Below are 27,878 nucleotides of genomic sequence, written 5' to 3'. Positions count from 1 at the left end.
CCAGTGTCCTCCACAGTGACAGACGATTGCCCAATCAGTTCAAGCTCATGCTAGAGTGAGCAATGACAATGTACAAACATTTTGTATTTTATACTTTAGTGCTCCTACATATGTTGTGTCCTGCGAGTGCAATTTGTCCCCTGCAGTGAGCACAGCTCTTCGGCGCTTTCCGTGCGCCACTGGATTGGCAGAGTAACAGCTCGTGCATCCTCGGACGAAGCCAACCTGTGACGTCCATCTGGATTGCTGTACGCAGCCTATCCCAGGTGATGGTCAGCTCCTCTGAGCCCCCCTACCTTACGTGCCAGTGCCTCAGGAACTTCTGGTGGGCTGCCTCAGGAGGAACTCACCACAGATGAGTTATTTGGGCTTGATTTTTATTTGAGCTTTATTTTGAACAGAAATTATTATTTCTGTGTTATCCTCATTCTTTACAGCAATCACAACAGCGCTGTGCAACCGTAGTGGTCATAGCCCCATACAGACATGCTATGCTCTCAGGTGGAAACAACAGTTACCTTCAGCTGGATTAAGATAAAAATACGACCAGTAGTTCAGTAAATATGACTGGCCATTAGAGGTGACACTTATCTGGGAAGATACGTGACCTGAAAACTTTGGGCCTAAGAAACCAGATGAGCCAGGCCTTTCCTGGAAAGATCAGGGACATCCTGACTGTGAATGGTTCAGTGGCACAGGATCTGCTTCTGTGGGGAGACTCTTGTCTGCAGGTGCTTCAAAACCCTCCCTGGGACTTGGGAAATCATGTAAGTTTTACTCCCCTAGTGAGATCAGTTCCCTACCGTTGTTCTTTAAAGTAGACATTGTTTTTTACTTTAAATATCTGTTTTTTATCCCAACACTTAATTCCATTCACTGCAATATGGCAAATAAAGTGCCATATTTCTTGAGTTTCCCAAGCTGTATTACATTCTCCATTTCCTTGTTGTGCTTCATTATAAATGAAATTATTTCAAGTTCTGCTGAAAAAAACCACTCTCTTTTGACCCAAGCAATGGGTCAGTGGAGGAGCCTAGTAGAGAAAGGCACAAGAGATCCTCAAGGGCAGCACAGTGTAGATGGAAGTTGTATCAGAGCAGTGCCGATAAGCACGTTCCACCAGGGGCCAAGTCTCCAATCACCAGAAGCAGTTCCCAATCTCTGCATGGTGTGATCATGAACCATTTCCCTTGCTGCTTGCTTGGCAGCCTTCTCCCCGTGCATCTCCTCCTTCCCACCGGCAGCAGTAGTCTCTGTGGTCCCGTCCCTGAGCCACTCTGGTACCTACTAAACTGATTGTCTAACTTTTCCCTTCAGTCTCCACTTCAAATATTCTCTTAATGTACTTCTGTGTGCAATTCGCTTTCTTTAACCTCATCAAGAAGAGAAATTTTGTCGTGTGAGGCTCTGTTGATGCAGGCCAGGTGTGGAGTTGGAAATCGTAGATCCAGACGCCTGTACTAGTGAAGCCAGGCAAAGTAGCTGGTAGCACTAGAGTTGTTCATTGTCGCCTTCTCCGTGAATCAAAGCTAAGGAAGAGGGAAGCACTGACCCAGCCAGTCCGTTCTGGAGGAGCTGGGAGGGGATGGGTCCTCCAGGAGGCTGCTCACAGCAAGATGGGAAAACCTGCACCCCGTGGCCCCCCCAGCCCGCTCCCCTCCATCTGCTCCCCTCCTCGTTCCCCTCGTGCCACCGGTGCTGCCCCTGCAGCGCAGCCCCGGTCCCTGTCCCCACTCCCCAGCCTCTCTGCAGCCAATTCCCTGCCCTGGGCTGCCCCCCTTCCAGCTGCAGGTCCACCTCCCTCCTGCATCCTTCTTGAACAGCCAGCTCCGCTCTCAGTCTGCCCCCAGGACTAGCTCTCCCCTTTCTTTTGTGGCATTAAGTGGCTTTTTTTCCCCTTCTTTCCTTGTTTCGTCTGCATTTGGAGTGCAGGATGGAGCGAGGCCACGCTTGGTTCCTGTGCCTGATGCCACAGTGTCCACGGGGTCTGGCAGCAGGCACTGCAGGAGCAGCCTGGCTCAGCCCCGCCAGCCCGGGCTGCAGCTCGCCCCTCGCAAGCAGCATCTTCAGAGCAGTCGTGGGCCAGTTTCAGCTGCCAGCTTCTGGGGACTCTTTGCTGAGCATATGCAAATGAGACTTTTCAAAGTCTTGTGACGAGGAAGAAAGCTGGGTGGTTTTTCATGGGAACTGCAAAAGGACAACAGGGACCATACCTTCCAAATTGCAAACTATTGCTGTGAAGAATAGAGACGCAGGAGCTGCTCAGTGAATTTCTTGTAAGGCTTTATTTTCTTTTCTCTTTTTTTTTTTTTTTTCTTTTTTCCCCGTCAGCGGCAAAACATGTTTTTCCTCAATCTTATTTCCTGAAGTGACTAAATCCTTTTAGTTGAAACATAAAAAAATAATAATAATCAGCCTGAGGCAGAGACAGAGCATGGGAATTTTCATCCCAAATACTTAGCTTGGCAAAATTTATAAGCAACTGAAGACAAGCTCTTATAATGGAAACTATGGAGATCCCTAACTACAAAGGATCTACTTGCTTTATACACAAAAGTCAGATAGGAATATCTCCATGACCCATTTGGGATACTAAACCCAATTAAAAAGTATCTGCTTTTCGTATTTCAGAAAGCCACATTAAGCAATCAGTGTCCTAAGAAAGCATTTGGTTTTAGCACTTCCCAGCCTGTACCAAAGCTGTTGCATCTATTTGATTTGCTAAGCTTGTCTGCCATAGATTTATTTGATTCTTTTTTTATTTTTTTTTTTGCTGAACCATTTCTGTTGTGAAACTTAATTTATGTACCAGTGTGCACACCAGAAGTCCAGCTTAGTCAGTGCTGTGCAAGGGCAGCGGCATGATCCCCTCAAGGTGCTTCCCTATTAAAGAAAACACAGAAAATACGGGAATTGTCACAGTTGAGGTGGTTGTTACTCGGATCAGTGACAGAAACCCTGGGCCACGGGGCAGGTGCTGTCATGGTCCTGCCCCAGCGGGGGCATTTTGGTACATCCCAGGGATGCGGTGCAATGGTGGGGCTCTCTGCAGGGAGGGGAGGTCACTCTTCTCCCTCAAACCCGGCCGGGACCCCTGTGCACAGTGCGAAGCCTGGGGCAGTGTTTTCTGAGCAGGGACTGATTTTCCTGGCTTCACAAAGGAGCAAACCGTATGGGACCAAGCCCTGTGCGTCCCCTTCCTTTCCCAGCTCAGAAGCAACCCCGTAGGCCTGCAGTGGAAAATCCACGAGGCGTCTGGAGATGTGGAGGATTTGCACTGCAACGCTCGGTGAGATTCCTGTGGGGAGGAGCAGTCACATAGTGCAGCTACAGAGGCACAAAATGTGAAGCATTCGTGTTGTTTTGGTACTGGCTATGAAAAGCGTGTCAAAACAGATGGGTATGTTGTTGACGGAAAGCGCGTTGCTTTTTAGTCAGTCATAGATTCCGATTCCCTCTTTTTGCAAAAGACTGAAAAAAATATTTTCGTAATTTAATATAGCAATATATCGTAGTTATAACCTTTCATGTATCCCTAGACTAATGGGGAATGTGCTACATGTATTCCAGCCACGGCGCAAGTTTTCCTTAAGTGCTTATATATGAGCTCCCCTCCAACTTCCCTCTACAGGAGATTTAGTTTTCATATTAACTCCTTGCAGGATCTTTTATGAGCAGTGACTGTCAAACTGTGCTTGTCTGTGCATTTGTGCATGCTGATATTGTTCTCATTTAGACAAACTTCAGCTCCCACCTCAATCTTGTTTTTCCCCATGTCATTTTTTCCCTAATATATCAACAGTTGTTTTAGGCTTGTTTTGAAAAAACAGCCTACAGTGTTTTAGACAAACCAAGCCAAATTGGAGCAATAAGTATTAAAAGATATGCACAGGGCACAAACAAAAGAATTCCCCAAATGTATTTTAGTGATTTTCTTCCTGCTTTTTTAATATAATATTTGTGGGCCAACTGTGGCAATAACTGATAATTTTAATGCAAGATGACATAATTCCAGTTCAGCAATTCTTCAGAGAGAAATTACCCTGACAACTTCTTTCCATTTTGTCTTAATTTTATTAAATAAAAAAAAAAAAAGTAGAGATTCTCAATGTAAGGAAAACAACTTGAAAAAACAAATTTTGAAACTCATTTAAATATTTCATCTCTCTTCCACTTCCAAATATTCTTTCCTGGCAGGTTCTTGCTTTTCCATCTCCAGCTCTTGAGGTTTACCATCTTTCTCGCTGAGAGAGACTAAATTCAAGTTTTCTTCAGCACCCAGTGAACTCTTGGCAGAAGATCCCTACCATGACATGAAGGATCTTGCTTGCTTTTTCTGTGAGCCTGACTTAGCAGCATCGGTTCTGTCAGAAGATTCCACATCAGAAGGTCAATTTTTAGGTCAGGACGGTATTTCAAAATGAGAATGGACCAGGGTCATTAAGCTTTGCTATTTCTTTCTCTTTTTTTTTTTCCTCTCTCTGTCTGGTAGGGATAACAAACATTGTTTCTTCAGAATGGAGGTGACTGTGTCAGCTAGAAGATAGACTTGGAGCTTGGTGGCATATATATATATATGTTATTTATATATATATATATTTAAATGGCAGTAGCAAATCAGTCCTCATTTTGGAATAAATTTGGTCTCCCAAAGGGAGCTTATTTAAGTGTCGAAGTGGCTACAAACTTTTCAGCTCTTCAATTGGATGATGAAAACTGTGTTAGCAGAAAGATGTGTTTTTGGGTCTGCTTTCAGGCCAGTTGTGCTTCTCCTGAGGTTGCAAGGCAGGACTTGATCTGCAGTTCCTCCAGGAGAAATCCGCATCTGTCCTTCCCCCTGCTGGTCCCTGGGTCCTGATGAGCTCTCTCCAGCCACAGAAAAGCCAGAAAAAGCAGAAAAAGAGTGAGAGTCTTCCATTTTTAAAGGATTTATTTTTTGTCTTTTTTTTTTCCTCCTTCCACCACAAACTTGGCCTTTCCACATTCATCCCAGACTCTGTTGCTGGTGGCAGACCCACCTTCCATGCATATGCCGACCTCTCTGGGAAGGGGATTTCAAGCAGGGAGTTAGTGGAGGTTACCCCCCCCTCTGTCACAGCATGTGTCCTCATCTCATCTCAGGTACAGCCACCATCTCCCCTCCCTCCCTGCTGCCCTATGCTTTGCTGTGCCCTTGGTCTTCACCCCTTGGTCCTCACCCCTTGGTCCTCACCCCTTGGTCCTCCCCTCCTCTCCCACCTGGCACCTGTCTCCATCCCACCTGTCTCGGTCCCATTCCTCCCCAAAATGAAACTGCTTGTGGGCCACAGTTGATGTTCTGGGCTGCATTGCTTGGGAGAAGTACCAAGCGAGGCACGGACACATGAGAAGCATATCAAACATGATTTCCTGTAGTAAAGGGGGGCAAGATGCAGCTCCGTGGTTGTTAATCTTGAATGCTCCCTCTGATGACATCTCTGAGGTTAAGTCATGGGAAGTGCAATGTTACTCAGCTTAGTTAAATTTAGTGTAATTCACATCTGCAAAGCCTCTGCGAATTAGTGCTTAGTCTTAAATTGCTGGTTTCCACGCTATGGGCACTTCAAGTATCAGACACCAAGTCCTGATGTGTTATGAATTAGGGCATGGAAGCTTGAAGTCCATGAGATGCATGCCAGAAAAATTCAAGTTTCTGAGTGTTTCTGAGGCAAATATGCAATTAATTTAGTTTGCGACACTAAACAGCTGGGATGGCACCCGAACAGAGCATTCCTTCCCCTTCATTTGCGGTTCCAGCCCAGATGCTGGGGGTGGCCATGGTGGTTTTGAGCCACGGTGCTCACCCACCGCTGTGGATCCCGGCCACACACTTCACGTCACGGGGCTGTGATGGGTGCAGACCTGTATCGATTACCGGGACTTGCAGGAGAGAAAAAATCTTTGCACTTCAGATTGGTTATAAATTATAAATAGCATCTCCAAAGGCTGTGAGTTACAGAAATAGCATTCCTCGGAGACAGCCATATGTAAAGCTGCTGTAGGAGAGGTTATTAACTTTATGATTGCAGCACAGCTGTACTTGACCCACAACAATGATCATTGCCCATGAAATCTCGCGGTCTGGGTTCAGTCCCCTGCCTTTCTCAAGAACGTTCATTAGCAATGACCAGCAAAGGTCACACTTACATAAGAAGGTTAACGCTGACTGTATCAGTGTGAATTCACTGGTGAAACAGCACTGTCTTCTTCTTCCCACCATAGCAATTTTTTCACAGTTTTTCTCCCACAGAGATGTTTTTTGTTTTTTGTTTTTTTTTTTTTTTTTTGTAATTACTTGGTAAAATTCAAATTTTAACAGAATGTAGAGAACCTGTCCATGACTCCAAAACTTGAATTTTAAGTTCTGTTTTGTTATGCTTTCTTTGTATTCTGGTAGCCCAGCTCTATTTTCCAGGCATTTTACAAACACAGATGTGTTTCCTTCCATGAAGTCACTAAAAACTGTACTAAATTTCCCATGAAACCATCATTCTCACCTAGTAGACTGACTGCTCATTTGTCGTACCATTCAGGGTAGGGCTGCTGTATTTTCATGGATGTGTCCTCATTTTTCTGTCTCACCACTATCCCTGAGTGGTAGGTGCAGCCTGTGTCCATGTTTTTTAAAAACCTGGCAAAACCATGTCTCAGGCTCTGTTTTCCAGTGAGATGTTTACCAGGAGAAGGTCTGAGTGAGAACAGGTTGAAGGAAAAAAGAAAAAAAAGAAAAAAAAAAAAGAATGAATTAGGGGGCCATGAAGACTGGAGAGATGGTCTAGATGGGTGGATGAGATCCAGCAGGAATTAAGGGGCATCTGATGGGCAAGGGTTTGGGAAGAGCTGTGAGGTGGGCAAGTTTGGGGGGAGGAACTCAGAAGTTCCTCCTAGACAAACAGATGTCTTGAACAGAATTAAAATGGGGAAGGAGTGAAAAGAGAGTTGGGAAAAAAAGAAGGATTGAAGAGGGCATTCCTCCCTCTGAGGCTTGTGTACATACTGAGCGTTATGGAGGGGTCTCTCTATCTGCCTGAGACCCATGAAAGCATTTGCCCTGTCAAGCCTGAGGTGTTTCTGAGCATGTACAGAGGCAGTGCTGTAATAAGGCACAAGCGCTAAGGTCAGGCGCAGAGGTGTCAGCGGAGCTTAAACACCTCGGGGGGCACTGAGCAGCTGAATCGGGATGCTCAGGATCATTTGGGTTTAGGCTGTTAAATTTCACCTCTTGACACAAAGCGCTAAGTCCTTTCTGGCAGCTCAAGGCACCTGGAGCAGGTGTCCAGCAGGAGAGAGGTTGGATGTCCCCACCACTTGCCCTGTTCCCACCCTCCAGCAGCCACAGACAGCAGGAGGACGGATGTGTTTTGCTCAGCTTTCCCTCAGGAGCACCACCGGTGTCTCAGAGGCAGTGCCTACATTGATGGGGTTTTCTTCTTCACCAGCACAAACTCAGCCTCAAAAAAAAAAAAAAAAAAATTACCAGGCAGAGGCTGGGAGCTGGTGAAGACACCATGGAGGCATGGAGGGGTTGAGTTGCGCTGGGTTGAGTTGGGTTGGATTGAGCTGGGTTGGGTTCGGTTAAGCTGGGTTGGGTTTTGGGTTTGGTTGGGTTGGGTTAAGTTGGGTTGGGTTGAGTTGAGTTGCGTTGAGTTTCAAAGGCAGGGCTTTTTTACAGTGATGAAAGTCACTGTGTGAGCACCAGTGGCAGGAAGCACAAGACTGAGTTGCCTCTGAACGTAACTGTAAAAAGTACAGTACATAAAATGCCGTTCCTGCACCTGCAAAAATAGTCTGGGCTCATGTTGACTGTAATCCTCTGCCTACAAAGATACAACAGGACATTATAATCCAAGCAGAAATTTCAGAAAACAAAAACCCTTTGAAATGCTCCTTATTATGAACATTTTCCACGAGGGGGATGGGGGCAGCAGGAGTTCATTTATTCACTACAGGCTTACGACATTTGAATTCAGATTCTTGCTGAAAGCATAAAAGCACTGGGCATTTGCTGCAGCGCTTCATGGCCCATTTGTTCCTTCAGCACAGGGCCGTTTCTGTCCCTGGAAAGACCTCCTTCACTTCCGTGATTGCCAGTGTTGGCATCCACACCAGTTCTGGCACGTAAGGGGAGAAAATTATATTCAGCTGTTTTACTTTATAATTGCTTTTTTGCAATTGCAGGTCTGTGCTTATCCTGCTGGTGATTAAGGGCCCTTTTCCATTTTTATTAGGCAGGGTGTCTTTACCGTCACATAATGCAGGATTTTAAAGCACTGCCCTTCCTCGCTGCTCTGGGTGCAGGCGCTGCCATTTCCACAGCTTCGCCTTGGCTGCGTGTGTGCCTGGGAGCGCCAAAGCCGGATCGGCTCGTGCTCATGCTGCTGGTACAGCTGTTCCTCGGGTGATTTACATAATTTCATTTGCTTGGTGGGTTTTACAAATCTGCAATGTTCTTCACTGAAGGAAGCTTACATCAGCATTTTCTGAATTATTTCCAATAATTAATTCTCCATCCGGATGTTTGATGGTACAATTACTATTTAGGAGCAAATAATCATAAAACACCATCACGGAGAGTAGCTATTTTCTAAGCGCCAGTCCTTTCACACACCCGGTCCTGCTCTAATCAATGAAACTCCTTGCGTAAGTAGTGCTCTCCCACGTCAGCAGAGCTTGCCAGCGAGGGGTGTAACTTCACATCTCCGCCCTGTAAGCACTAGAATCACTGAAAAGCTTCGGGATTTTGGAATAAGCTCAGATTTTTAAATCTGCCCTGCAGTATTTCATTTGGCATGAATTAAATGAGCATGCAGGTACTGCCGTGGTGTGGTGTAAATGTCAAGTGCTGTGCACGCACTAGGGCAGCACTCCAGCCCCAGTCTTGGCTGCTGCCAATCCCCTAAAGCACAGCGGTGGCGAGCACAGCTGCAGAAACCCCTGTTGGACTTTCCCTTGGGAAGCACAGGACAAGGAGAGGCCACTGACTGCTGTCATGGCACGGCTGCATGTTAAGAAGCGTCGTATACATTGCTGTTTCCCAGGTTTATAACCTGTGGGAGCCTCGAAGCTTAAATATGGGCATTATAGAGGTCTCCAAAGAAGCCAGGTGGATGAGTGTTCTTGGGAACTGAAAGGTTTCTAAGCAGGTCAAAACTTCATTTACTTATAACTTTCCTTTCCCCTGGTGGAGAAAATGATATTTTTCAAATGATAACTACTTCGTGCTCTTGGGTGCAATTTTATAAAGTTGGGTGTTTTTTGTTTTTTGTTTTTTTTTCTAATTTATGATAGAAGAAAAAGAACCTACATCTAAAAAGTTTACTCTGATGTGTATTATCAACAGGTTTCAGAGCTATGATATACCATGCAAATACAATCAGTGCTACTTGTCGTCTAAATACAGCTGGTAAAATCACAGACTATTAAAAAACAGGGCTGGATGGAAGGAAACTCAAGGATGTGTGCAATTTGTCAGCTATACCTTTAATATTCCCAAGAGACTGTTGCCTGACCCATTGCTACATAATGCGATGAGATCCTGCAGCTTCCATAGGTGCTTTTTCACCCCCAAAATATCTTCCTGTGATGTAAAGTGAACTCCCCATCTCATATTTGACAGGCAAGGAATATTGATGTTCATATGTAAATACAGGTAAATATATAGATGTAGAAATGTCTGTAGATGCTGATGATAGAGATTTGCATGTAGGTGTCCATATAGAAATAGGAATAGGATGAGTTTGCTGCCCAAGACCAGTCCCTTAAAACCACTGGGTTTCTGAAACTCTTCCATCTCTTTAAACGCCATTGATCATCCTGCACCTTCATCTGCTAACCTGTTTGTGATTCCTCCTGTTTGTAACACAGTAGCTCTCTTTTCCTTTTTATAATGCATGCTCAAAAGAAAATGACTTGACCTGCACTCAGAAGCGAGCGACCTTACAACTTTGGCTTATTTGGCCAGTTAGTGCTCAGAGGAGCAAACAGATGACTCATGCTCTTGGGACTGCCCTTAATATCTAATGAACAGTGGTGAAAATCACGGCTGCAATGGTGTGTTAGCTCCCAGTCTCTTTCTCGCTTTGCAAACCTTGCTCTCACTCAGTTTTTGCATGAGTCCTCACATCAGTTGTGTGCAGGGCAAGAGGAGGCTGTTAAATATTTTGTTACCTTTCTGAACCACTTGCTGCTTCTGAGTAGATTATGTGCTGTAAATGAGGAAAAAAAATGGAGTTCAGAGGTAATCATTGCTCTGGGCTGGTGGGATTCTTGCTGCTCTGTTTCTGTTGTTCTAGTAAAGATATTACAGATAATAAACGTCCGACAAAAGTGAACACTGTTTTCAGTGTCACAGGACGAAATAACTAAGCATCACATGCCTTAGTATGTGTAGTCTATTTTCTGGCATTGCCAAACAGCTTCCCACGATTTTTCTCACACGAACACTCCATCCAAAACAACTTACTGTGGGACTAAGCCCTCTACTTAAGCTGTATTTCATTCCTCCAGCTTTGCCTGGTTCTTCCCTCTTGGTTCCTCCAAAGAATTAATTTCCCTACCAAGGCACTTCTAGATTATTATCATGTCCATGACTGCACAGACTATTACATCTAAGCCAAATTAAACACACCAAGATTTTGTTCTTTTGTGTGTGTGTGGTTTTATTATTATTGTTATTATTTTTACAGAAATCACTGCTTCCATTTCATTAATTGGTTTATGACTTCTCTCTTAATTTTGCTTAAGCTTTTAACACTTCTTCACCACTGAGATGTCCAGAACTGCATATGCAGAAGCTCCTAAGATCATCCTTTCTCGAACCTCTTGGGCAAATGGACTCTTCCCCAATTTTTTCCTGAAGCTCATGTGCTCTCTGTCAGAAGTGCATAATGATTTTAAACAAATACATTTGTTAAATCTCCTAATATAACAACTGATGATGCTCCGATCTTCTTCTGATGATCTTCTGTTAGGGGGTTTGAGATCTGGACATTTACTTCAGTGGAGCAAAGCAGTCGCAGCAGCCACAGTAATTTCTGCAGAGCACATTTCACTTTCTCTGTGCAGACCCAAGGGATCCTTCTCCAAAAATAGTAAATGGAGAAACCTTATGAGTTAAAAATAGGTAAACCTGTCACTCTGGATAACGTACGATGGAATCAGGGGTTAAAAAGTTCCTGGTTAGAACTCTGGGATAGGGAAGTCATTTCAGAGCATCCAGAAAGACAGGTGCAGCAGGTAGGATACAGCTTTTCCTGATGCACACATGCAGGTTTGGAGAGCATCATTGCATCATTACACCATTACACAATGGCATACGTGAGGATCAAGAGTGAAGACTGTGTGTGTAGATATCGTGACAAGGAAAGAGAGGCATTTCCATCAAGGCCTTGTGAACTGCATTCACCTCCCTGGGCCAGAGGGAACGTGGCCCATCATCTCTTTGTGCATTTGGCGTTGCTCCTCTATGTTGTGGAAACATGAGTAAAAGCACACTTAGTGAGTGCTCAAGCACTGCTGTTCGTGTGAATGCCCCAGAAGCCCTGGAGGAGGCCTTGGCAAGGCTTGGTGCTGGTGTGGCTCAGTGCCTGGGATGACAGACGTGGCACCGAGGGTCCTCCCGGTGTGGCTCCCACTGAGGCCAGGTAGAAGCTTTCCACTACGCGAGGTGCTTCATGGAGAGCTGCGACACTGCCTGCTCCATCAGGGACTAAATCCTGAGGTGCAGAACAACCTTAATTCATTTCAAAGCCCATGGTGTTGCAGGAGGTGCTGCTGCATCAGGGACCGGACCCGAGGCCAGCATCGCAGCTGGTCTCAGCGGAGAAAGTTCCCAACCTGGACACTTCCCCCTGCAGAAGTATCTCCACTCAGGGACAGGCTTCCAGGTCCCACTCTGCTCCTGCGCGGCTTGGGAAACCTTTGTCCCACACATCTTATCAGCCCAGTGGGGGGCCTCCATTGTGCCTCGCAGCCTCCAAACACCACGGGAGGAGGTTTTTGTCCCACGCAGTGGGGAGGCGCGGCAGGGGGGCACCTTTGTGCCACGCAGCTGGGTATCGCCACGCCGGAGCAAGCGGTGGGGATGGAGCCCGCGGGTGGGCAGCGTAGTGTCCCTCCTGCAGGGCTCTGCCAACCAGGGACCAAGGTGCAGAGGCAGCAGGGAGGCCTGCGTGGCACCGGGGTCGTCTGCACCGTGCTCACACGCAACACGATGCCACCTCGGCAGGCACCGATACGATCTCCTAGGTCCTTTTCTTCCCTCTTCCATTTTTCCTGCCCATTTAGGCTCCTGTTATTAACTATTATTATTTATTTTTATATTATTGTTTTTGTTATTGTTGTTATTGCTGTTGTTTTGTTAGCATTAGTATTGGTGTCAATATTAGTATTAGTGTCAGTGTCAATATTAATATTAGTGTCAGTATTAGTACCAGTATCAATATTAGCATTAGTAATTATTGGTATCAGTATTCATATTTATTAGTATTAGTATTAGTATTAGTATTAGTATTAGTATTAGTATTAGTATTAGCATTTATTAGTATCCATATCAGTATTAGTATATTAGTGTTAATATTTGTTAGCATTAGCATTAGCCATAGCATTAGCATTAGTATTCATAATTCATATTCATATTCATATTAGTGTTAGTATTAGTAGTATCAATATTAGTATTTATCAGTATCACTATCAGTATCAGTATTAGTATCAATATTAGTATTATTTCTTCTCTCTCCCTTCTTTTTCTTCATGTCCTCTTCTCTGTATCACCTGCTAATTCATCCAGCTAACTAATAAGTGCTCCTGTTATTCTCTTAGATCACTAATAACCGTGTTTAAAAGACATAAGCCCTAACACCAATCCCTCAGTGACACCACAGCTCTATTTCCAGCCCTGCACCACACCTATTATTTCTCTTCCAAAGCACTCTGGCCAGCTCCCAAGAAGCTCAGACAGCCCCAGCCCACCCAGAGGCAAGGGACAGTGCTGGGATGAGGCGCAGGACCAAAGACCTGTGGACACTGTGGTGGTCGCCGCGGGCACGGTGGGCATGCAAGAGGCAAGGTGTGCTGCAGTGGTGGCACCATGCTGCAGGCGATGCCCCACATCCCTCCCACGCTCGTGGTGTCCAACTGGCCTGTGCAGGAGGACGCGGTCATGGCCCCGTCTTCTCTCTGCTGGATTCTGTGGTTCAGTGAAGTGGGCGAGTTGGTTTTTTGTCTGTTCTTGTGAAATCTGAGCCTGTTTTGTTCTACAGCTTCTGTTCTCCTAAAGGCGCCTGTGGGGTTGTGTTTTTTTTTTAAATGTCAATCTCTTACTTTAATAATTTTCAAAGGTAAATATTATGTGTGGTGATTTCATTTAATTCTTCTTTTCTCAAATTAGCATTGTTTTTCTTCCTCCCCCTGCCCCAGTCCTCTGGTGCCTACCTGATTGTGCATGAGTTCTCAGAAATAATTGCCAGTAGTTCAGCAAGTTCATTAACTGGTTCCCCGAAGACCCTCAGATGCATGTCATCCAGACCCGGTGATTTGTATATTAAATTTTAGCGAGTATTCCCTCACCTGATTTTTTGTATGAACAACTGTATCATCAAGCCTGCATTATTTCCAACTGTCAGTATCTCTTTCTTGCCGTGCGTAAATTGATTCTGAAACCCGTTGGCTGTGTTAGTCATTGCTCGTTTTCCCTCCTGGTTGCCGGATCCGCCCTCGCCTTGGTGCTGCTCCCCTGCGGTGCCCTGAACTTGACACAACACCATTTCCCCTGCCTCCTTCCACACCAGCAGCCGGCAGGTCACTGCTGTCTCAAACCCTTGGCTGCTCCTGCATTTTGTCCAGCTGTGCCATACTGGTGCTCCCCCAGCTCCCGTTCCTCTGCGGGTCCTCGGGAAGCCCTTGGACTGCCCCTCCAGGTCTTTGTGGTGTTGGGAGAGGCGGGATCAATGGCTCTGATTCTTCGGCAGCAGTAGCCTTGGCTTGTTTTAGGACGTTCCAGCTGTCTCCCACACTTGGCGGCCATCATATGTCCTTTTGTTGCACCATGCTCCTCAGATTTTTCCGAGAATGAATGTCATGAACCACTGTACCTGTGCTACAGCCCATTGCTTGACCGCACTGTGCAGTTTATAATCACGGCCATTGAAATTAGCGGGCACCAAGAGGATATATACCTTAGAGTATCTCGGCTGTAGTACAGCTGCCTCGTATTATCCGACTCTCACAAACGATTCTTTCAATCAAAAAATAGATGGCTTCTCATGCATTTAATTTAGATTTGTCTACTGCTAAATACATGATTGAGATTACATTCGTCAACAATATTTTTCCTCTGGCGAAAGCCTTATGGCCAAATCTGTCATCACCCTGAGGACATAACTTCTCTTCCTTCTGTCTAATTTTCCAAGCCTTTGGTATATAAATCATAAATGCACAGTCTGTGCAGTGTTAAATTTTTAGGGCTCTCCCTTTAGTAGTAGTTGAATGTGAATAAGTAAGGACAAAATTTGACCTTTAAATGACTGTAAAGAGCCAAGGCAGATACTTGGCAAGCTTTTCTTATTGCAATATTAATCAAGCAAAGAATCGTCATAATCCCAGAAACTAAATAGCCATTGTAGTGATTTTATCACCAGGGAAATTGTTCATCTGTCAGTGAGATTGTTACTAGGAAAGGGAAAATAGTGAGTGTTAAAATTGCTTTAGACCGCTGAATCATTGAGTCCCTCTAGACTCAAAGCTTGAATTGTTTTTTGAGAGGGGTGGGTTGAGAGGGGTTGCTACAGGAAAGCTTTAGGTTAATCAGTTTCAGTAACACCAGTGAATGTGAGCCTGATCTCTCTTGAGGGAAAGAGGAGAGTGCATGGGAGAAAGCAAGGCTGAGAAAGGGAAGGGGAGGCTTCTGAAACTTATTGTTTTGCCATTTTTTGTTTCTGGATGGCCCTTTCACAAAGGAGGAATGTTGTTGATGAGAGAGAAGGAAATGGGGAAAAAGAAAGGAAAGAAAAAAGAAAGAAAGAAAGAAAGAAAGAAAGAAAGAAAGAAAGAAAGAAAGAAAGAAAGAAAGAAAGAAAGAAAGAAAGAAAGAAAGAGAAAGAAAGAAAGAAAGAAAGAAAGAAAGAAAGAAAGAAAGAAAGAAAGAAAGAAAGAAAGAAAGAAAGAAAGAAAGAAAGAAAGAAAGAAAGAAAGAAAGAAAGAAAGAAAGAAAGAAAGAAAGAAAGAAAGAAAGAAAGAAAGAAAGAAAGAAAGAAAGAAAAAGAAAGAGAAAGAAAGAGAGAAAAGGAAGGGAAGAGGGAAGGAACGTAATGTGACACGAGAGTGTGAGAAGGCCCAGCAGCAAAGGAGCACCCCTCCATAAAACCCACGCTTGTGCCATTGTCCTGCAGGGCTGTGTCAGGGGCACCCACAAGGCATGACGGATTGCCCCCCACCGCAGCAGCTCTGCAAATGGCGGGATGGATTCGGAGGTGGGAAGTGTTTGAGTGAAAGATGCCCCAGGAAATTTGCACAAGGTGTCACAAGCTGTCTCCCTAGGACAAACATGGGAGATGGGGGTGTGGGAACGTGCGTGTGTGCAGCGAGCGTTGCCTTTGTAGGCGGGCGTCTCTTTGTGTGGGAAGCAGTCAACTCTCTGGAGAGGGCTTTTTTGGGGGAAATCATGGGGTGGTTGCCTCTGGGCACACAGGGGAGGAGAGGCAAAGGGCCGGGCCTCCACCGGAGGCCTCCTCCCAGAGGCTCTGTGCCGAGGACGTGCGTCCCGCAAGGATGATGAGGGTCCCGCAGGGGCACCACAGTGGCGGCACGGTGCCCAGCATCCCTGGAGGGTGGCACCCCCTCCAGGGCCATCCAGGGCCACCGTGTCCTTCATTGTTGTCACCCCCAGATTGTGATGCTGTCACAAAACTGTTGCTAAGCAACAAATGTGGTTACCGGGTCTGAGCGAATAGCTGAAGGGGAAAGCGAAGTGTTACACCATTGTAGAGTAACCATAGCAATGACCTACTATTACAGACTAAAGAATTATCATTAACAATGTTAAAGTATCAAATGGAGGCCCAGGATCCAGAGACTTCCCGGCAGCATCCCCGCATAATTGGGTTATCCAGGAAGAGGTCCCAACTCTTCCGCCACTCTTGGCTCCTCGTCTCGGCGGGAGGGTGGGCGTGCATTTTGGTTTCATTTGGGGGCTGTTTTGCTGCTTTTTATTTGTTTTTTTTAATAAAGCAAATATGAGAGGCATTCAAGGAAATGCTTGCAAGGTAACAGAGGTTCTCTCCAAAACGATGAGGTATGGGTGAATTCGTGTGCGGGTAAGTGGAAAGGGTCATGTTTTCTGCCTGCGCATCATGTATGGGTTCATCAAGTATGGGTCTATCGAGGAAGGCAGTGCTGCTAGGGTACGGTGTCCCGTCTTGGTCAAAACACATGTACTGGGCCAAAACACATGTATTGGACCAAAAAAAAAAAAAAAACCAAAAAAACAAACAAAAAAAAACAATAGGAAACACAAAGAAAATGGGACAAGGTGCTCCAGCTCTGAAGAGCAAACTTTTCTTCACGGAGTTAGTGCTGTCACCGTGCTGCAGGGTCCTCACCTTCCCAGTCTGCAGGGTGTGTGGCTCCCACACAAGCATGGGTGTGGATGTGGATGTGAATGTGGATGTGGATGTGGATGTGGATGTGGATGGTTGCTGTTGTTGTTTCTCTATGATGCCCTGGGCACGGGGCCAGCCGTGGCATGCAGCATCCCCCGGTCACTCTGTCCCCTCTGTTCTGCAGGTACGGAGCGCCACGAGCTGACCTCCTGGAAGAGCTTCCCGTCCGTCTTCAGGTTCTTCAGTGAAGCCCTGGAGGCAAAGAACAGCTCAGTGAAGCCGACCCCAATGCGGCGCTCCAACAGAATAAAATATGAAGAATTGTAAAAGGAGGACGAAAGGAAACCTCTTCACTGCTTGCTTCCTGCGAGCAGTCTCCCAGCCCCTCATTAGATTGTTTTCTTCCTAGAGCATAGGGTCGTGATGTATACATCTAAATAGCGTTTTGCATTATTTCTAGATGAGTGCAACTGTCAAAGCAATATGGGTTCACTGGTTGTGCTTCCTGTGGGCTGTAACTTGGATTTCGTGCTGCCCATCAGCACGCAGATTAAGGCTGACAGTGGTACTGCACAGTGCAGCGTGGTGCAGCTCTAATTGCCCTGACATAGCCCTGCACCAGGCTGATGCCAGAATTTAACAGCTTTGTCGTGGTCCCATTGCCTGCAGGATTTTTGCTGCTTCATTCTAGTTTGAGACAGAACAAACCACAAATTATTCTTTTATAAAGAGGGCTCTAACTCAGAAGTACTAACAAGCCCGTGATTTCAGTAGTGATTTTAGAGTCAGTCGCCTTCTCTTTCTCTGGGACCAAGTGGGATCAACTCTTCAGTCTTTCATTTTCTGCTGGTAGGAGGGTTGAAGAAGTTTGGTCCAGATTTATGGGAAAGCCCCTTTGTTGTAGAGATTTTCTCCTCCTGCCGGATCAATGGCATTATCTGTGGATCTTATCTTCCTTTTGAAAGCTCCACTTAAAAAATGCCTATTCATTAACCGCCTGGATCACACTGTGAAATATGACAGCAAAAAAAAAAAAAAGAGGGAGAGAGACAGAAAAAAAAATGGGGGCACATTTTCCCCATAATAATAAAATAAAAATTTTATTTTTAAATGCAAAGATGCTTCCTTTTTAATATGCCGGATTTTTAATGACTTGCTGTCCCGTGGCGATCCCCGGGGCCTGGGCTCCCTGCTTACGCCGCCTCCGCCCGGGCTGGACCCCCCTTGTCCCCCCTTGTCCCCCCTGTACCCCACATGGGTCCCCACCAGGTCCCCCCCGGTCCCCCCACCACCGCCCTCGGTGCCAGCAACTTTCGGCCGCGCATCCCGAGACGTGCCTGACAGCGTGCCCGGCCTGCGAGCACGCTAATTAAGCTCTTTTCGTTTTGATGAAGCGAAATTAGAGTGATCTTTTTCTTTTAATTCACCGGCCGTGCCGGCCTCGCCTCCGATGTGGTTAGCGGCGGGGAGGCAAAAAAGATGCGGGTGGGTTCGGGACCCCCGCTCGTGGGATGCTCCCCGTGGCGCACCTGGGGTCCGGGAATTATTTTGGGGACAGGGAGGGGGCCGGTACCTCCGGGTGCAGAGCCCCTCGGGGGTGCACGGGGCGGAAGACCGGCCGGTTTTGAGCCGAAATCCTCTTTTTAGCGGGGTTTACCCTACAGGGAGCCTGAAGCCTGGGGGTGGGGGGGGGAAGATGGGGAGAGGGGCTCGGTGTGCAGCCGCCCCCGACCTTCCCCCCCTGGTAGGAGGGCGCATTTGGGGTTTCTGTGCCCTTCCCGGGGAGCTTTGACCTGCGCCGGGGGAGGCGGCGAGGTGCCAAGCGCCGTGGGGACGGATTTATTTGTCTGCGCGTCGACGAGAAACGAAGTTTTAAAAAAAAAAAATCTCTTCTTGTAACAGCCGCCCTTTTCTCGAGGCTTTTACCTACCGCGCGTTCGCCTCGGGTTGTGCTTCTGTAAAGGACTGCAAAGCACAGGGGGTCCCCCCGAGGACTCTGTGCCAAAATAAAGATGCGCTTATCCCGCCTCCTGTGTCGCAGCGCCGATACCCCCAGCAGGTACCGCCGGGGGCTGCTACTCCCAAACGCCTGGGTTCCCCCCCAGAAATCCCCCGTGGGGTGACGGACCCGGGGGTGCTCCCTCACCCCCAGCCCCCCCGTGCCCATCCCCACACCCCCCACTCCGCGGGGTGCGCGGCCCTCCCCGCCGCCCTTCATTAATCCCGATTAACCCCGGAGTAAAATAACAGCGGTAATAAACCGGGTGGAGCCTGCGGGGAGGTTTCGCGGATGCTCGGCGGAGCTGCGGGCCCCCTGGCCGGGGAGAGACCCCCGGGGGGGGGGGCGAGCAGTGCTGCACGGCCGCGCAAGATGCGCGGGATCTGCGCGGAGACGCTGCCGGCGTCGATCTGTGCGGAGAGGTAACGGCGAGAGAGGCGGCCGGGGGTCCACGGGGTTTTTCTCCGGATCGATTTTTTTTTTGGGGCTGGACCTCCGCGGAGGCGGGGGGTCCGAAATCAAGCTCGTCGGGACCCAGTGGTGGGGACATGTCGCGACATCCCCGTGATATTGTGACCAGAGTGACACCTGAGGGGGGCGAGGGGTTCGGGGGCCGATCCCCTCGTCGGAGAGCAACATTTCCTCGCCAAGGAGGGGGAAAGAATGGTCCTGGGGGAAATCAGCCGCCGGCCCCATGGGGACCCCCAATGCAGCAGGGCTGTGGAAAAAATAAATAATAAATAGGGGGGAAGGAAATAAATTGCATTGTGCGCCCATTGCTGTGCGCTGGTTGTAGCCATCGCGGTGTGAATCTCTGGGACTCGGTCACAAGATGCTGCTTTTCATGGGAAAGTGCATTTCTCCTGTCCCCGAGAAACATCACTAATTGTTTTCCTTTTTTTTTTTTTTTTTTTTTTTTTAACCTCTCTAGGAATTTCATTCAGAAGTACAAATGGAAAGTGTCACATCTAAAACCGCGTGGAGCCACATATTGCACCGTGCTCGAGTCAGCCAAACCAAAAATAACCTGCCAAGAATGTGTGCATCCACCGCACACTTGGGCAGAGCGAAATCTCAAGGAGCCGAGGGATGGGTGCGTGTGTGTGTGTGTGTGTGCCTGTGCACGCATTTGTGGGTGTCTGGATCCTGCGGGACGTGTGTGTGTGCGCCGCGGTGTGTGACCGCAGCATCCTGACGTGCGCGACAAAGTGTGAAAAATGTACTTCTCGAGAAACTTGGAAGGAGATGTCATTTATCATTGTAACCATCATAATACCACAAATTTTCACTTTTCTGTTCCATTTCGGATTGCATGTGTTTGTGAGTATTTCACTAGATCAGTGACAGCTCTTTATTTGCATAATTATATGCTCTGGTCTGAAGAGAAAACTAACCCCCAAATTTCATGGGTCACCAAACTGCGACAATCAATGTTTTATCACGTATGCTAAGCAAAACCTAAGGAGCTATATGAAGTTTCTTGGGTAGTTTTTGCTCCTCAGAAAATTAAAGATTTTGTGCCTCCTGAATAGATGCAAAATCTTCCCGGGCTCTTTGTAACTCAGCTCCGTTTGAAGGCGAAACCAGAGATTAGTGCGTAGATCTGGATTTGAGACCCACTAGCATTACTACTTCAAAGTAGACTCAAACAAGCAGCTTTGCCGCATCTCTAAATTTCGCCGTGCTCAGCACGGTCCCCTAAATGGCAGGAACAAAATGGCAGGAACAAAAAGTGGCCAAACGTGACGGCGAGGACAGCATAGCCCAGCCCGCGCCGACCGCCGGCTGCAGTTTCGCCCCTTAGAGACGTTTTATTCCCCCTGATGGGTGTGAAGACAGAGGCGGAGAAAACCCTGGCCCAGTTTGCGTGGCTCCAGCAGCGCGCAACAACCGCACAAGGTGGCACAAGTCTGGCTCCCGATGGAGCAGGGAGGAGCGGGTTTGGTGGTGGGAGCCGGGGTCGGTGGGGCCGGCCAGGAGCCCCTCCTCCCTCCTCGCCCGCTGGAAATGCCTTTGAGTTGATATATATAAAAATAAATAAAAATTAAAATGCGAATAAATGCAGAAGTGAACGTTTTCATTGACACCTGGGGGGACCTCTCAGGCTGGAGGTGAGCTGCGGGCCCCGGTCCACGCCGCCCTGGTTTAACTTTGGGACTTTGCAGGGGGAGCACCTGCGGCTTGCAGCCCTGCCGGGGTCCCGCACGGTTTTTGGGCAGCAGACCCCTGCCCCAAAAGTCTCACTCGCTGCCAGCACCGCTTCCCGGCCCCGTGCCAGCAGCGCTCAGCCCCTGGTCATTTTTATTATTATATTTTTTTTATTTCTGGGGGAGGTATTTACTATTTTCCCGGGGGAGCTGGGTGGATTTCCCGGGAACTTTGGGCGAGTTTTGCCTCCCCGGCGGCTCCCACGCGCCAGCACCGCCTTCTCCCTTTGCCTGAAGGAGGTGAAACACGAGTGGGAAAGGCGAGAGGTGCCTGCCCGCCCCCCGCTGACCCTAGGACCCCTCAGCTGGGGTCAGGCAAATGGGAATATTTTCCGGGGGCCGGCTCCGCGGGCTGATTTGTCCCGGCGGAGACAATAGCAGCAGTGATTTTTTCCCCCCCCCCCCCCCCCCCCCCCCCCCCCCACTAAAACGCGGCGCAGGAGAGAGCTGACCCTTCTCTGGAAAGGCCTGGGTCTTTTGTCATTTCCATTCCAAGCCCTACCTAATCCCCTATCGACTGGCAAGGGACCGTCCGCAGACTTGTGCCTTCACACTCCTTCCTTAAAGCTGCTAACCCCGGCACCATTAGACAAATACCCCTCCCGCGCATCTTCCCTCCCCTCCCGGGGCCGTTTTACGCCTTCCCTTTGCCAGGCTGGCTCGCCACACGAAGAAATGCAGTTTTGTTTTGCACAGCGAAGCAGATGATGCGAGGAGCCCTCCTCGCCCACCGCAGCAGGCGGCACAGAATTGCCTCCCCCCAGCACGGATCCTGCCCCTGCGGTTCCCCGTGGGGTGCAAAAAGGCACCAGCGGTACTCGGGACCCGTAAATACTGGCCCGGTGGTTCTCAGCAAATACCAGGCGAGGTGTTGCCACTTTGATGATCGCTTTTGCCAGCTTTTCCTGGTTTTCGGTCCCTTTCTTGCAGGTGTAAACCTTACTTTTGTTCCCACCGAGGTTCTTGCTAATTTAATTAAGAGCCAGATTTGGGTCGTTCTCGGATGGGGACCGGCTGAGCTGTTTGGGAGATACTCCCCTCTTCGAGTGCGCTTGGATTTTATTTTTATTTTTGTATTACCATTAAGGTTACCAATAAAATCTGGATGCGAAGTGGTTTTCCTTGGCACTTTCAGCCAACTCGGGGTACATCTTCGGGAGGGCTGGGGACACCCGAACCGCAACGGACAGGGGCTGCGGGGGGATCCTTGTGGCATTTTAGGCGGGTTCCCGACATAAAGCGACCTCCTGGGCTGGGGCAAAGTTCCCAAAAAGCGGCGAATGTGCGGATGGGTCAGGGAGCACCCGGGATGGGATGGGATGGGATGGGATGGGATGGGATGGGATGGGATGGGATGGGATGGGATGGGATGGGATGGGATGGGATGGGATGGGATGGGATGGAATTGTGATGGGGTGAGGTGGGATGGGGCTGAAGTGAGAGGTGTGGGATGGGATTTGGAGGGGATTTGGATAGAGTGGGATGGGAGGAATGAGATAGGATGTGATAGAATTGGGATAGAATTGGGATGGGATGGGATGGGATGGGATGGGATGGGATGGGATGGGATGGGATGGGATGGGATGGGATGGGATAGAATTAGGATGGGATGGGATTGTGATGAGATGGGGTGGGTGGGATGGGGCGGGTTGGGGGTTCCTCTCTGGCTCCGAGGCGGGCGGCGAGGGCCGGGCTTTGCGGCGCTCGGGGCGGGCCCAGCACCACGGACAGCGCCGGGGCCGCCGCCGCCGCCGGGGCGTGGGGTCCGGGGCCCGGGATCTGGGGTCCCCGCCGCTCCGACGGGGTCGTCGCCCCGGTGGCGGACGGGGGCGTGGGGAAGGGGTCGCCGGATGCCCCCCGGATCTCCTCCCTCGGGAAGCGGACCCCAAGAGGGAGGTCTACGACAAGGGGAAAAGGGGAGGTGGGGGACACCCCCTCCCCGTCCGCCGTGCTCCCGGCGCCCCCCGGCGCCCCCCCGCTGTATCAGAGCCCCCTCGCAGGGAGGGGGAGGGGAGGTGGGGGTCGGTGGCTGCGCTGCAGCCACTTCGGGCAAAACTCTCGGGGGCCGGGTGCTCCCGGGCGGGAGAAGGAAAAAGGGGGGGAAAGGGAGGGAAAAAAAGGAAAAAGAAAAAAGTTGATTGCCTGTTACACTCCCCCTCGGCTCCTCCCGGGGCTGCGGCAGAGGGGCGGGGGGGGCAGCCCGGTCCTGATCCTCGGTGCCAGCATCCCCCGGCTCCGGGGGCCCAGCCCCGGCCCCGAGCGGCTCCGCCGGGGGAGCCCTGGCGCGTAGCCCCCAGACCCGGGAGGCACCGGGAGCCTCTCCCCCTCCCGCCCCACCCGGATCCGCAACCGGCAGCGGGGACAGACACCCGGGGGGGTACCTGGTCCTCGGAGAGCCCCTCCCGGGACACTCCCGGCCCCGGGTCCTGCTGGCGGTGCCGGGGGTCGCGAATCCGTTTGCTCCGTGCCTCCACCCGGCAGCCCGCCGCCGTGGCTTCCCGGGGGGGCCGCCGTGCTGGACGTCGTTTGGGGACCCCCCGGGGGGTCTCGGGGTCGCCCCCCGCCCCCTGTGTGTGCCCCCCCTTGCCTCAAGCCCCCAGGGACTCAGCGCTCCACCGAGGGGTGCGGGATGCCCCCGGGACGGGACCCGCGGCGGCTCCGGGGGGCATCGGGGGGTGACCCCGCTGCGGGAGGGGCCAGGGCGATTTCTCCGAGCCCACCTCCCCCCGGACCCCCCAGAGCAGAGGGCTTCGCCCAACGACTTCAGCACAGAGGGAGACACCTGCATCAAAGGCTTCGCCACACGCGCACGAAACCGAAGGCTTAGATGTCTTGCGGCGCTGAATATTCGTCTAGAATGTTTTTTTTTTCTATTTACCCTTTTAATTTATTTTTCTTTCTTTTCTCGTCTTTCTTTATTCTTCTCCGCTCTTTCTTTATAAATAAATATACACGTATACGTATATATATTAAGGGAAGACGGAAACAGAGTTGGAACCCCACTGCGCCTTCACAATGGTCGGGAAAATTCACCCCCGGTTCTCCACCGAGCCCTGTGCTCTCCGAGCTCTTTGAAAGCAAACGCAGGCGCTGGAGTTTCGTTCGGATCCACTCCAACTTTTTGGATTTGGCCTCTGAGTGCCCAGACTTTGTTGCGTTTCATGGCGTTTGTTTTTATTCCCTGTTTTTTGTTTATTTGTTTGTTTGTTTTTAGATCCCTAATTCTCTGCCTCCCTTCCTAGAACAGGGTCCCCTCCTGCCCCTTAGCCCGAGTCCCCCCGCGCTGTCCCCACTCCCTGCGCGGGACAGGCAGGGTCGTTCATAAGCATTTTGACCCGTGAGGGCTCCCCTTCTCTTGGGGAGCATTAAAAACTTTCCCCTACGAATAGGGCAAAATGTATTTTATTTGTCTTTCTGGAGACTTTTTTTTTTCCCCCTTTTCTCTTCAAAAGGAATAAACAAATCTCCCCCAGCTTCCTCGCCCCCTGCTCCTGTGACCCCCCGACGCCGTTTGGCATGGCTTCTCCTCCTTTTGGCCATTTGTCAGTGTCGCATCCCCGCTGCCAGCCGACGGGCAGCGAAGCGGCCGCGCGTTTCTGGCCCCGCACGCAGCGGGGAGACCCGTCCCCAGCTCGGTGCCCACCGAGACACCCCCTCGGGCCTTCAGCCCCCTTCCCCGGGCTCCACAAGTAACAGAGCAATAAAGGGGGCTCCAGCCCACACCTCCAGGCGTGCAGCGGACCCATTTTTGTCCCTGTCGCCGTGTCGCGACAGGCGATGTGTGCGAGAGGGGACCCCCCGCTCCCACCCCAGCGGCCGAGGCAGGGGAGATGGGGGGGGGCAGCAAAGGGGGCGAACTGCGGGCGGGTTGGGGTCACCTTCAGGCGCAGCCTTCCTCCCCAAAGCCCTCTCCCCGCCGCAGTCTTCCTCATCGCGGGCTTGGCGGGGACGAGCATGCGAGGTCCGCGGTGCGGATGGGAGAGGGGGCAGGAAAATCAGAATCGGACCCCTGGGTGCCGGGGGTTCTTCGGGAGAGGGGTGCTGGGGGTTACGGGGAGGGCTGTGCGACCCCAGGTGCTGCCTGCCCCGCCGTGCCCGCTGCCTGAAACGAATACCTGGAGAGAAATGCAGAGCTCGGGGCAGGCTTAGCTCCGCCGGAAGGGCAAGTGCCAGGGCTCTCATTCCAGCTAGACGAAGGGCATTGTTTTTACTCCTATTTTATTTTTATTTTATTTTATTTTATTTTATTTTATTTATTTTATTTTATTTATTTTATTTTATTTTATTTATTTTATATTTTATTTTATTTTATTTTATTTTATATTTTATTTTATTATTTTTATTATTTATTTATTTATTTTCAGAAAGGTAAATGGGATTTGCTAGCATTTAAGGAACTGGAGTTAGAACAAAAGCCAAACTCTTTAGCATGTACGTTTTCATTATCAGCTTTCAACCTTGCAAAACTAGAGCCATTTGCTTAACTTAATCCGTAACATATGTTTGCAACAGTAGCAGATTTTTTTGGTGTGTGTGGTTTGGATCTGATCAAGTTGTAAATTTTCCGCCTTAGGTTTTCAGCGCCTCCTAGTTACAGCCTAACACCTATTGAGGGAGAGAGAGACTCCACAAAGATCCCACGGCACCAAATCCGAATAATCCGATCCGAAATCCCTAATAAAGTTTACCAATCGGGCCACTCAAACTCCTCCGGATCCCTCCCGCCGAGGAAGGAGCCGCCACGCTCCCGAGATGAGCCGAAATGAGCAGCCCAGTATCTCCCTCCCCGTGCCTCGCCTGCGGGAGCGCTCCGCAAGACAGCGCTCGGTGATTCACTGTTTACTATTGCTTTTCCCCATCTCATAGGCCACTTTCCTTAAGGTGTTGCAGGATTGATGCAAATGATGGAAACCTCCCTGTTCAATTACTGGCAGCAATAGCAACAGCGCTGGTGATGATAACGTCGCAGCCCGATGGGCTAAGACAATGCCCGCTCTTTGTCAGTTTGATCTCCCCCAGTAACTTTTTAGCGGTTTGTCTCGCAAAGAGAGGGCTTATTCTGCCCCAAAACGCCGTTTACTGTTTAAATGCGGGAATTGGGAAGAAGCCCTAGCAATGCTGAGGGTGTATTTGGGAGGGATGCCCTCGCTGCCTAGAGCTCGGTGTTGTCCATCCCCACAGCGGGTGCTGGCGCTCGCCTTGGGGAGAAATCCTCAAAAACGCCCACACCACGCGCAGCCCTGTTGGGACCAGAGGCCCGTGTTTGATTTCCCGACCCTTGAAACCCATCACAACTGTCCTGCTCGCTTCGTGGCAGCGCGGCACGGAGCTCCTCTGCGCTCCCACCGAGCCCACACCCGCGGAGCCGCCTACTCCGCTCCGCGCCCGCGGACACGCGTGGGCACCGGGGGGCTCCCCCGCGCCCCCTTTCCACCTCCCCTTGAGCTGTGCCGAGCTGCGGGGCACTCCCCCGGGCTCGCCCCGCTCCGCTCCCCCCCCCCCGAGGGCTGCGCGGGTTTTGCGCGGCCGGCATCGCGGGCGCGGAGCCCCCCGCGGGCGTAGGCGGGCAGCGCGGCGGTGCCGCGAGGCGGAGCGCCACCTAGCCCCCGCCACGGGAACCGGCCACGGTGCGGCGGCGGCGCGGAGAGGCGCGGAGGGGCCGCGCTCCCCTCGCCAAGCCCCATTCCCCGTCCCGCCGCAGCGGAGAGGGGGGCGCGGAGGCGGCTCCGCTCGGCACCCGGGAGAACCCCTCCGGTCTTTGTCCTTCATTTGTCCGGGGGGTTATTAGGATAATCTATTTCTCCGTCTTCGCTAATTAATTCCGCGCGAATGCGCTGCGCCACACGCGTGTCGGCGCGCACCTGGCTGGCAGTCATCAGCCCTCAGGGCTCGCCGTCCGGAGAGCTGGCCGGGGGGCGGAAATATCCGAAATTCCCGGCCCGGCCACCCGCAACAATGGCGCGTTCCCAGCAGGGACCTGGGTGCGCCCGGAGAGCCAAGGTGGTTTGGCAAGGGGGACAAAACGGGATGCGCTAAGTGCTGCGTGACAGCCGCAGTGGTGCCGGGAGTGAAACTTGGAAGCCGAAAATGCCCTTACCTGCAAACAAACAAACAAACAAGCAATCAAAGTTTGCTGTGTGTTTAGATCCGCCTTCCAAAGAGAGCAAAACAAAGGCAGAGCGAACATTAAATCTCCGCTCCCGCTCCCGTCCCGTGAAGGGTCACCTTTCTTTTCTGGAACTTGCAGGGCTCCAGGGAAAATAAATAATTAAGTGGATAGATAGATAAAGTAGTAAATAAATGCTTCTACCTCGTGTTTGCTCTATTTCGGCAAAAATAACCCAAAACGTCCGTGGTGTGTAGACACCAAAGCAGGTCTGCAAGGGCATCTGGAGCGTTCCCACTGCTGCGGAGCCACATCAAGTCCCTCGTCCGAGCCCTGTCCTTGCGTTTGGAAGGAAACGACTGACACCAGTGAACGGCTGTGTGTCCAAGTATCTTTATTGTCACGTCCTTTAAAATTTTACTTGGTAACTTCAAAATTTCAATCAGATACAGACATTCCATAACAGAAAGCCATGCTGCTTTCTGCTCTGCAATAATGCTTTTGTTGTTTGAGGGTTTTAATAACTTATTGATTCATGTTTTGTCTACATCAGAGTGCAAAAATGTTACTGCAAGTCTCTTTGGCTTCTTTCTTCCTTCCTTCTTTTTTCTCTCTTTCTCTCTTTCTCTCTTTCTCTCTTTCCTTCTTGTCTTTCTTTCTTTCCTTCTTTCTTTCTTTCCTCCTTTTCTTCTTTCCTTCCTTCTTTATTTACCTTTCCTTCCTTCCTTCCTTCCTTCCTTCCTTCCTTCCTTCCTTCCTTCCTTCCTTCCTTCCTTCCTCCCTCCCTCCCTCCCTTCCTTCCGTCCTTCCGTCCTTCTTTCTTCCCTCTTTCTCTATTTCTTTCTTTCTTTTTTCCTTCCTTCCTTCCTTCCTTTCTTTCTTTCTTTCTTTCTTTCTTTCTTTCTTTCTTTCTTTCTTTCTTTCTTTCTTTCTTTCTTTCTTTCTTTCTTTCT

At 49.8% G+C, this 27,878-nt stretch overlaps 1 protein-coding gene across 7 annotated transcripts in view; it reads left to right on the top strand.

Moving 5' to 3' along the window:
- ARB2A (ARB2 cotranscriptional regulator A) overlaps positions 1 to 18,640 on the top strand; it is a 260,683-nt gene extending 242,043 nt beyond the window's left edge. For 5 of the 7 annotated variants that reach the window (XM_080575224.1, XM_080575221.1, XM_080575228.1 and 2 more), the window contains one exon: positions 16,798 to 18,640. In XM_080575224.1, the coding sequence (XP_080431350.1) occupies positions 16,798 to 16,940 (143 nt within the window). In that variant the 3' untranslated portion in view covers positions 16,941 to 18,640. Of the gene's footprint in view, positions 1 to 99; positions 248 to 12,944; positions 15,109 to 16,797 lie in introns of those variants that run through there. The other 2 variants (XM_080575225.1, XM_080575227.1) reach the window with 2 other exon arrangements.
- The last annotated feature ends 9,238 nt before the right edge of the window (positions 18,641 to 27,878 follow it).

The sequence above is a fragment of the Anser brachyrhynchus genome (assembly GCF_964034855.1).
Source record: "Anser brachyrhynchus genome assembly, chromosome: Z".
Taxonomy (NCBI): domain Eukaryota; kingdom Metazoa; phylum Chordata; class Aves; order Anseriformes; family Anatidae; genus Anser; species Anser brachyrhynchus.
The sequence above is the reverse complement of the archived record's forward strand: the minus strand, read 5'-3'. Positions and strand labels throughout refer to the sequence as shown.